The 11,214-nt window shown below is 40.4% G+C and overlaps 1 protein-coding gene across 8 annotated transcripts in view; it reads left to right on the top strand.

Annotated features, from left to right (window-relative positions):
- LOC149315764 (disks large-associated protein 4-like) overlaps positions 1–6,502 on the top strand; it is a 492,990-nt gene extending 486,488 nt beyond the window's left edge. For all 8 annotated transcript variants that reach the window (XM_089514039.1, XM_089514043.1, XM_089514040.1 and 5 more), the window contains 2 exons: positions 2,332–2,484; positions 4,345–6,502. In XM_089514039.1, coding sequence (XP_089370165.1) covers positions 2,332–2,484; positions 4,345–4,563 — 372 coding nt within the window. In that variant the 3' untranslated portion in view covers positions 4,564–6,502. The remainder of the gene's footprint in view (positions 1–2,331; positions 2,485–4,344) is intronic.
- The last annotated feature ends 4,712 nt before the right edge of the window (positions 6,503–11,214 follow it).

Here is an 11,214-nt window from a genome sequence, read left to right on the forward strand (position 1 = left end):
TGGAGACATTTAGGAAACCTTGAAAAGCAGCCCTTCAGCCACACATAGACATTAACAACCTCTCCCTGGCCAAAACTTCCACCTTCAGAAGTAGTATTCCCTACCCGTCCTCTTCTCTCCAAGAAATCTATGTTCTCCCTCCCCATACACTGTGTTATTCCACTAGCCCCCACACCCATAATCTTAGTGAGCCAGCTCCCCCACCCTACCCCCACAAACTTTTTCACTTTGTTTCCTCCCCCAGTAGAACCCCAGCACTTGCTGCCATTCTCCACTCCACCCATAGTACCTCTCCAAGCACAGCGGGGACCCTCCACACACTCAAAACTCTTTCTCTTCCCCAGGAGAAAGCAGCAGCAGTGGTGGTGTGGTGGCCTGCAAGGCTTTGCAAGGGAGCAGGAAGGGGGATTCTGGCCTCCACACCACCTGACCCTCCACTGCTGTCTCATGGCCTTCAGACAACTACTGCCTCGCCACACACACCATCATCTACTCAACCACCAACCCCTGACAACAACCACCTTTTCACATTTCTCATCCCAGTGTATGTCTTTGTGAATGGCTGCTGGCCCCTTTCACTGAATCTGGGGGGGGGGGGGGGGACATGCTTTCCACTCCTTTGCTCAGGGAGGATACTGGACCAAGCAGGTCCCTGCCACATCCCTCTACACCACAGGAGCTTCCCCACCCAGCTCCCTCCCTCTCTTCTCACTCTCTCACACTCACATGCAAAACCTACCAATTCCACTTCCTCCATTCCAGGTGGAAGTCCTGTCTCTGAATAGCTATTGTCTGTTGCAACACTGAAGGTGGGGATTGCACCTCCACTTGTAAAGCCAGTTGGTCAAGGCAGCTGTGGACCCCCTGTGAAGACATTGCAGGCTTCTGAGGGTCCATGGATCACAGGTCAAGAACTGCTGATATAAAGCCAACAAATCAAATGTGACTTTTTGACTTTCCTAATGTGCTAATGGTTGTGTCACATCCCTTCTATGAATGTGTTGGCAGAATTTTCACTATTGTCGATAGATGTTGATTCTACATAGAAAGGCAGAATTTAGCCTGGGAAATCTTAAAATTGATATATGTGTGTATGTGTATAAACTTCTTCAGTAATGCTTCTGCTCTCCTGTTGCCTAATTGAACTGCATTACATGATGATGTCTGGCTTATTGGTTATAATGGTAAGCTAGTGTAGACTGTCCAATTGTTCCAGTTCACAGCAGCAAAATAAGCCACAGAGCTTTCATGATATATTGTGTCATCAAAATGTGAGCACAGTTTTCTAACAAACTAGAGAAGAATCTAGGGGGTGTTTCTGGTTTGTTTCACTGCATAGTTGGAAAAGAAAGCAGTGAAAAGAGGGACTGTATTGGGACAGTGCAATAAACACTAGTACATTGATTGTAAATTCCTGCAGTTCTCTGGTTTGTTGTGTAATCTGAACCCATCCATACTCTTAAAGATCCTTCAAGGATTATGACTATCTCCAAATCTGATTCTTAGTTTAAAAAAACAACAACTTGGAATTCAGATTGCAAGTGCTTTTGATAGACTAAAAGGGTGCCCAAACTAATCAGATAATATGGGTGTTTTTTTTCAATGCAATAAGTTTATTAAAGGTGGAAGAAATGTGGTGATTGATGACATCTGGTATGAGAATCCTCTATGCACAACCATATCTTTGTTATGTAGATTTTGTTGAATGCCATGTCTTTGTTCCATTTCATTGCATAGGGAGAAAGGTGATATTGGGGATGGCTGTGGGCCACTTCCTGTGGTTTTTTATTGGTTTTAAGAGTGCTTATGGGTGGGGGGAGGGGAACTAGGTAAACAAAAAAGAGTGCTATTCATGCATAACTGTTCTTTTTCTGAAGATTTTGAGAAGAGTAGTGGATGTTCCTCAGGGCTACCTAGTCACTTGGCAGGGCAAGTACGTTGTCTAAAGATAATGTTGCAAAGAGGAAAAGTTGAGACCCATATAGTAAATAAATACACTATTTTCTTTAAGTAGACGGTCATAGTATCATCATGTTGGTACCACAGAATTACTATTCTAAGAACCAGATATGACCATGCAGTATCATTCAGTTTAGTCACACTTTGACCATCTGCTGTCTTGCATATTAAAAAAGAATAACCAAGAGAATGAAATGAAAATCATAAAGGGATTCAGAATACACAGAACATGCATGTAAAAAGATATGAGAGATATATTTTCTGGCTAAAAGTAACCTACAAATCTGTTAAGGTTAATTCTAAATTGCAGCAGTTATATTTAGTAGAAATGGCAACACGTTGATTTTCTCATTCATGTTCTCTTTTCTACAGAACCCTAATTCCAATCCCAGGCCCACAGCACAGGACCTTGCTGGTTTTTGGGATCTCTTACAATTGTCCATCGAAGACATCAGCATGAAATTTGATGAATTGTACCACTTAAAGGCTAATGGCTGGCAATTGACAGAGACACCAGAAAAGAAAGTGAGTATGCAACATTTTTTGAGCAACCAGATTACTTTGGTACAAGTTCAGGAGGAATATATATTTTGTTTTGATTTTTAAACATAATAGGGATGTAGATGCAATGTGTCTGGTCCATGTTAAGCAACTCACAGCTTTGGTTCTAAGTCTTTATTTGGAAGTAAAAAGGCATGGTGTAGTGGTTTGAGTGTTAGACTATGACACTGGGATACCAGGATTTGAATCCTCACTGAGCCATAGAAACCCACTGCTTGACATTCAGCCTCAGAGGAAGGCAAGGGTAAGCTCCCTCTGAACAAATTCTGCAAAGAAAACGACATGAGGAGGGATTTGCTTTAAGGTTGCATAAATCAGAAATGACTTGAAGGCACACACAATGACGTCCCCTTTTTCCCAGTGAGAATTGTATACCAAGAAACTACAGTTGCCCCTCCATTTGCACCGACTTCATATCTGCGACCCTTGCTTTCTCTCAAGGAGCAAATAGAAGGGATTAAAATGGGGCATGCGCCCAAGGCACATGCCCATAGCCACTCAAGCCTATGGGGCTTGAATATGTGCAAGTTTCTGTATTCGTGGGGGGGGGGGGTCCAGAATGGATCCCACACGAAAATGGAGGGCTGACTGTATACTTAATCATACTTTTATTTTACATATTAACTATAGTATTTATAGTACAGTGGACCCTTGTTATACGCTGGGGTTTGGTTCCAAGATCCCCTGTGTATAACAAAATCCATGTATACTCAAGTCCCATTAAATATAATGACATAGCAAAATGGTGTCCCTTATAAAAAATGGAAAATCAAGGTTTGATATTTGAAATTTATACTTTTTTTGAACATTTTCAAACCGTGTATGCTTGAATCCGTGTATAAGAAATCCGTATATAAGAAGGGCCGACTGTATATATTATACTATCTATCTATCTATCTATCTATCTATCTATATGGTGTGTGTGTGTGTATTCTATTTATTAATTTTACTGTATTAGCTACAGCGCTTCCAGCATGCTTTAAAAATAAAACAAAACTCAAAATCAAATGTAGTAACATATAGTGTATTAAAACCATTATACATTTAAAAGCCTGAGGAAAATAATGTCTTCATTTGGCACAAAAAAGATAATAAGGGCCCCATACAGACAGGCCAAAATAAAGTTGCTTCAAGTCACTTTGGAGATATGCTGTTTAAATGATGCATGCATCCTAAGAGTCCGGAAGCCACACAAAAGCCACGATACAGTCCTAAAGACCAGAGCACAGCTTTGGCACAGCTTCCTGACTCTTAGGAAGCATGCATCATTTAAACAAAGTGACGCGAAGCAGCTTTATTTTGGCCTGTCTGTATGGGGCCAAGGTTAGTAGACTATAGTAATAAGCAGTTTGATATATTCCCAGAGTTGTCAGTCATGCTGAGTTAAATACAAAGCTGACTCTTATGAATTATGAAAATTGATGCTTATTAGTCCCAGCCTAATTCCTATGTCTCAAAATTGCGAGAACCAAAATTTATGAGTCTTAGCGGTTTAAATAGCTGCTTCTTTAAAACGAACAGCTGTAGTATTTCATTTGTTACAGCAGCATTTATTTTTTTAAAAAAAATAAATAAAGCTCTCTAGTGGTGGTATGCTGAATAGCCATATGAATTTTTGGTACAAATCTCTGATAGTAAACAAAGGTATGTACAGAGATCTTGTAGCACTTTTGAGACTAACTGAAATAAAGACATCGGCAGCATGAGCTTTCATAGACTTCAGTCTGCTTCCTCAGATACATATAAAGGTGGTTGTAAATGTTTAGAAAGAAAAATGGGAACCTTTATGCACTTCCTTGACATTTTCTTTGTTGTTCCCTAAAGGAAGAAAAGAAGCCACCCCCTCCTGTGCCAAAGAAGCCAGCCAAACCTAAATCCCAGCTAAATCGGGACAAGGGCTCTGACTCGGTGGATAAACAGCGCCAGGAAGCCCGAAAGCGCCTCATGGCAGCCAAGCGTGCAGCCTCAGTCCGGCAGAACTCTGCCACTGAGAGTGCGGACAGCATTGAAATCTACGTTCCTGAGGCACAGACCCGTCTTTGAGCAAGGGGAAGAGGAAGAAAACTCACTCTTTTTCACATCATTAAAAGGAAGAAAACAAGGTTCACTAAATTTAGTGAGATTTATTTGGTCAAGACACACAGAGCCAACCTTACAAAGGGCTCAAAATTTGGCTTTCTCTCCGTCTCTCTCTCTCTCTTTACCCCTCTCTCTCCAGCTTTAAATAATGAAGATTTTGAAAGAAAATTCCCTTCCTGGTTCCGTGGTTTGGTTTTAATCCCACCACCACCCTTCACACTGGCTGTGGTGTGGCAGAACAGACTCTTGGAAACAGTCCTTTAGACTTGGAACTGCAACCTTTTTACTTATTCTATCTAAGGAGAATTATTAGCTTGTTTACATAAAAAGGACAAGAATGGGGGGGGAGCCTTTGGGCACTTGCCATGCTGCGCTTTTTTTCTCCTCACTGTATCCTTTCTGTCCTCCTCTCCAAACACAGTCTTTTTCTCTCTGTGTCTCTTCCTCTCCCTTGACTTCTTGTATTTCTAATCCTTGTTTTTCTCCTGTCCTATAGTTCCTAACCTTTCTTTCTTTGTCATCTTTCTCTGCATGGCGTTGTTTACTGTGTTAGAAGTAAACTCTTCCACAGAGCTCCAGAAGAAAACACCTGTTCAGCGTGTACTGTTGTTGCACTCTGCTAGTGAGCAGCCTTTTGTTTGATTATGTATTATTTTTCCCTGTAGATGGGTTGGGAGTGGGAGGCCTGGGGTGGGTTGCGGGAGGCAGCAGGGCTTTGGGGTTTATATAGCTTGTAGTTTAATTATGTAAAAGGAGGGCAAGATCTGTGGGATGTAAACTGAGTGGTATGTTAACAGAGCCTGGAAGCAAACATGTGCAATAAGGTAGTGTTGTGGCCTGCACACACCCGTGAATGGTGCTGCAAAAGAAGGATTTCCCTTACAGGATGCCCAGTCAGAGGTACTACATGATAAATTCCTATGTTGCCTCACATAGCCTTTTCTTTTCTCTTTTTTTCTGCCACCACCACTACCACCCCTTGGCAGCAGATTTATGTGTGTGGTTATTGTGTGCAAGGTCCTGTGTTATACACAAAAGGAAAAAGACAACTGTATCAAAAGTGTTTTGTAATAATAGTCCATTCTACAGTAAAAAGCAATGGCATTTCTACTGACAAAAGGGGGGATAGCTGGATGGAGGGCTGGCAGTTTGCCTGCCTACTTGCCTGTATGTATGTGTACATATGCACATATACACTTAGTAGGATCTGTATATTTAACACATACACACACACACATACCTATTCACTCATGCACATTCAGGTGGTGTTTTTCGAAAGCACCTCAGTGAGGGTGGGTGTATGTATAGCATATATTTTTACATGTACTATAGCTAGATGTGTGTAAAAGTGTGTGCAAAAATGTATACCCTGCATATTCCTTTCTTCTCCCTGTGCTCCCTTGTGCCCCATATTATTTGGAGGAGCAATCATTAAAGTTCACTTCCCCCATTTTGTGGAGCCAGGAGTCAAATAACCAGTTTAAACCATCTCCTCTATCCACCACACTGTAAGCTGCCCCATGTGCATTTCTGTCAGAGCTGTGCTCTATTATTGTGGAGGATGACAGAAACTGTTCTGTGGATGGCTTCAGGGGAACAAAATCCCAAAGGAATATTATACTGGTATGTTAGAAGTTTAAGGAGAGAATAGGAATTGCTGCAACCTAAATCATGTCAGTGAATCTGGGAGTGTTAGATTCTCCACCTGTCCACATAATGTGCAACTTTGTGACCTGTGAAAGCTTGGCCACGTATAATATGGCTTGAAATCAAAACTTGATTTTATTCCTGTCATCCCCTTCTTTCCTTCCCAAATGTCTTTAAAGGTAGTAAGTGCTTGATTGACTTTTGAAACAAATGGCTAAATTCCACAGTTCTTTGTATTAAAAAAATTGAAACACTTTGATGTGACTTGTTTTACGCACGTTTCCAAGGAAAGCAGTGCTGTTAATTAGATGGATACTTGCTTGATGGGCCCAGTTGATGCTTACTGTCAGCATATTTTCACTTTGTCAATGAGATTAAATCCTAAAATCTAAGTAAATCCAATTAAATTAGTTTACTGATTGCAGCCCAGATAATCTTTCACTGCACCTGCTTCAGAACTGCTTTTCATGTTGCATGGTGTCTAAGGAGTGTTAGCATCAATCTGTACACACAAAGAAGAGCAGCTCTCTTGCAATTGTGTACCTACAAGATACACATATTTATCACATTCATCCCTTTATGTGTTAGGAGTGTTCACAAAGTTTTTTATTTATACACTGAAAAAAGTGAGTGAAGTAGGGGAGAAAGTGTCTTCAGTCAATCTGTCACAATAAGAATAGTAAGGATATTAGGTTCTACAAGAGCATTGTGAAGGGGGTTGGACCATGAGCAAACATTTCAGAGGGTCAGCCACTCTCACCATGGCTAGGAAATCAGTATTGGTTGTCATGCAAAGCCAAAGCAGGTGGCTAGTTTTAAAAGCAACTGAGCATCAATAAAACACGACCACTATTTAAAATTTCTTAATTTTCCTCTCTTCATTGAAATATAATACAGTCCACCCTCCCCATATGTAGGGGATCCGTTCCAGACCCCCCCGTGTATGGGGAAAATAGCATATGCTCAAGCCCGAGAGGAAATAATTAGGCATGTGCACATGGCGGGCCGCACGGCACGGGTACGTGCCTCATTACTTCTAATAGGTCTTGCCTTCCACGTAAGCTCAAAGCTGCGAAAGGCAAGCCTGCCTATGAGGAGGGCTGACTGTATAGTTGGTAAGTCACTGCTTCCTGAGTTTTAGGAAAGGACTGAAAGTTCTTTACATGGATGTCATTTGTATGAAATGATACAACTGTGTGCAGATTTCAGTGGCTGTGATACAGATCAATTAAAGCTTAATTAAAGGTTTTTTCACAGAGTCTAAGAATATGGCATCCATGTGCCAATTGGTTTTATATAACAGGTAGACAAGGTAGCAAATGACCTACCTCTTCTTGCAGAATGATAGTTAATCACCATTGTTACCATAATACAAATGTTTTATACAAGAATAAAAGCAACTGCCTTCCAGACACCAGAATCTCTTTGGCCTCTTAGGGACTCAAACAGAGTGGCCCAATAGGCACAGAATATATTTCTTTAAATTAAAAAAAAAAAAAGATCCAAAGGGCTGTAAACCTGCTACATTTCCATTGTGCCTCTGGGCCCTGAATATTAAAGTGTGGAATAAGTGGAGTTTAAAGACTTCTACAGGTGGGTAATAGGGATTCAAATAATCTCCAGCCTATACTTAAATCATTTGGGACTTGTTTTTATCAACTTTTTTTCCTAAAATCATCTATTTCATCTATCCTTAAAATTGATCATGTGTCCTCCAGGGAATTTCAGGGCAAAAAAACACACAAGAACAGTGTGATGTTCCCTGTGATGGGAGTAGGAAGACTGCAGTGATTTAAATGATTTCATCTCTTCTAGCAATAGTTCTGAGGGAAAACTATGGTGTCTTGTGTTCCTCTCTTTGTCTTTTTAAGTTACACTATTCTCCTGGCATCAGTGTTCTTTACTTGACAATCTAAAGTGAGCCATCACTGAAATGGCTCTGAAAATCCCGTTTGGTGAAACTGTGCTCCATAGATGCTTCTGTATTTCTGTTTATCTAATACTTATGTGGATTCAAAAACAAATGTACATAGTGCTTTGATAACCTGTTTTCCCCCCCAATCATGGAGAAGGTGGTATTTTCCCTACAGTGATTCAGTCTATTTCTCTTAGTTTTATGGCAGAAAGAAACAATAAGAAACAGCTGTTTAAGTCCATGATTGTTAACTTCGTGACAATGTTTCTTAAACAAAATGAAAGCCTTGGACCTAGACCCATGGCCCATCATTTTGTAATGTGACCTTGGCTGCCACTGTAAACTACAGTAAAACAAGCAAACAGATGGTGCCTTTTGGTACCTTTATGCCTCTGTCTCTTGCAGTTTGTGATCTTTACTCTATGAACTCCAGTTTCTAAAGCAGGCAACCAGATATAGAAAAATGAAGTGAACGGGGTGGGGCGGGATTGTGTTTCTAAACCAACCAAGCGTTTTAGTTTAGGGAATGTTTTTGTCACCCATGAGGGCATGACCAGATTTGGTCATTAATAAAAAAAAAACAAAAAAAAAACAAACAACTTGTTCAGAGCATTTTATAAACTTGTCTTCATTGACTGCTTGGCAATCTAACAAGGTTGGCAATTTTTCGTTGACTGCAACACAGTAAGATTAACAAATACAGCCTTCTAGGACATGACTATTTGTTCAAATCCTTTTCATTTTCTAGCTTTGAGATCATTTCAAGATATGACTGTTTTAATTCCAGGGAGATGTGTTGCAAATTTGTCTATATTTGGGGCATTTTCTCTGGATATGGTAAAGTATGGCTTGTTGTTCTTACTCAAAACAATGATAATCTTGGTGAAATGAGTGGTCTAATAAGATAGCACTGATGCACTGAAATTGCACAGCAGTGTATGTTTCTTGTTTCTTTAACCTGCCCCCCTCAAAAAAATTTACAAGTCTTTGACTCTAGCATTGGGATTGGCAAAGTACACCCCTTCAGGTATTACACTGAAACTTCCATCATTTTTCAGTTAATGCCTTTGCTGGCTATGGCTTATGAGACCTGCAGTCCAAGAACACCAGGAGAATCACATGTTCCCACTCATGCTCTGCCAGGATGCAAAGAAAAGGCATCCAGCAGAGACTGTGGTGGGAATACTTCCTTTCAGTTTAGTCTGAATCTACTGTCTGGATGGCACATTATCTTGAAATGGGTCTGTGGGTGTGCTGTTGACACCTCTCAACTCCATTTTTTCCCTCAGGTAAGTCTTGAATTTGTGGTTCTGATTTTCTCTGGATCTTGTGTGTGGTGCATCTCTCCCCCTGCCTCTTGAAATCTGTGAAACACTTGTAGTTTGATTTCTCTAACCAATTTCTGCTTAATAGTTTGGAGAAGGGGAATAGTTTTGGTCAGCAACTACTCCCTTCTAAGCTCCATAATTTTATAGTATTGCAGAGTTGGGTTCTCTCATTGTGTGCTGCAGAAATGAATAGAATGGAGACAGCTTGTTTATCTGCTCTGATAAGGCTTTTATAATGTGGCTGCTGTGTGTACAGAGAAGCAATTGATTTCCAAACAGAAGACCTATTTTGCTTTGATTTTTTATTTTTTTAGTGTAGGGCAGGAGTGAAGTTGTTTTTCTAAGCTTAAATGGTTGAGATGAGAAAATTGGAAAACGCAAATGTTAAAACATATACACTGCAATGAACAACCTGCACCTCTCCAAACATTGTTAGACCACAGCTCCTGTTTGGCTACTGGCCATGCTGGTTGAGGCTGATGAGACCTAAGAGTCTAGAATACCTGTTTCACCACTTTTCCTGCAGATGAGGCTGCAGTAACACAATTACTAAAAAGGATGTATGTTGCAATGTGTAGAAAGGGGGTGGCTGAATAATAATAATAATTTGTTTTATTTATATACCGCTATTCCAAAGATCATAGCGGTGAACAGCAAGTAAGCTAATTTTTCAAAGGCTCTTTTGTCAGTATCCTTGTGGGGGGGGGGGAATTAACAACCATAAGGAGGACATTGTTTTTGATCTCTTGCCTCCATAACCTACATTCATTCCATACAGAAAGCCATGTTGAATTACTCTTGATATTGATGTAGGGAAGGACCTTCCTTGAAACTGCACACCTGAACTCCAGGTCTCCATGCCTAGGAAGGCCTGAACTCATTTCCTTAATTTCCTTTCATAAGGAAGAATTTTCTAATGCTGTGTGTTTTTACGGTTGGACTGTAGAAACAGTTCTCATTGAATTTCAGATATCATTTCTGATATTAGTACTAATAGCTATGGGTACTCATAGAATGCTGCCCTGCCTGTACATTTGAGTATGTAGGTGTACTAGATATGCAAAATGTGCTTGTGGATATAGGCATGTATCTATTCGTACACGATAAGTGCTGCAAGCTACTGGTCAAATTGGAGTTTGATGCATGCTTAGATTAAAATAGACTCTACAATTAATTCTTTGTTATTTTGGTTGGTGAAGAAGGAGACTACAGTTGATACAGCTATGTGGACTGTATGCACATGTGTATCTGTGCCAGGTTGACCATGCATTGTCACTTTTCTACATCTAAAACACAGCCAAACAGAAAAGTGATGTTTCGAAGTGCGCTAGAGGGTGAAGAAATATTTATCCCTTCCTCAACAGGGCTCCCATCTCACCTAATGGCCAAATGAAGAGGGGCAAAACTTTGCATCCTTCATAGCCATCACTTCATACACTGGATAAAAGTGCACTTTGCTACAGGTGGGAACCGGCATAAAAATTAGGGGGGAAACCTAAAAACAAAAAATGAATGTTTCTGTTCCAAACATTTCAAGACCAGCATACTGTGTTTTCCTTTGCTTCCTCAGTGAATGTCAGTCCAAGCAGTCATGTAAAAAAGCTCTCTTTCTAGCACTGCAGTGAAACACACCTCCAACACACAGGACCAGTTTGCTCTGACAAATGTGAAAGGGCCACTCTAGGATGTCTCACTGTCATTAAAAGCAAGAAATTAACAGTTGGT

Source organism: Sceloporus occidentalis, unplaced genomic scaffold, assembly GCF_023333645.1.
Source record: "Sceloporus occidentalis isolate IW3139 unplaced genomic scaffold, rSceOcc1.0.p SCAF_3, whole genome shotgun sequence".
NCBI lineage: Eukaryota > Metazoa > Chordata > Lepidosauria > Squamata > Phrynosomatidae > Sceloporus > Sceloporus occidentalis.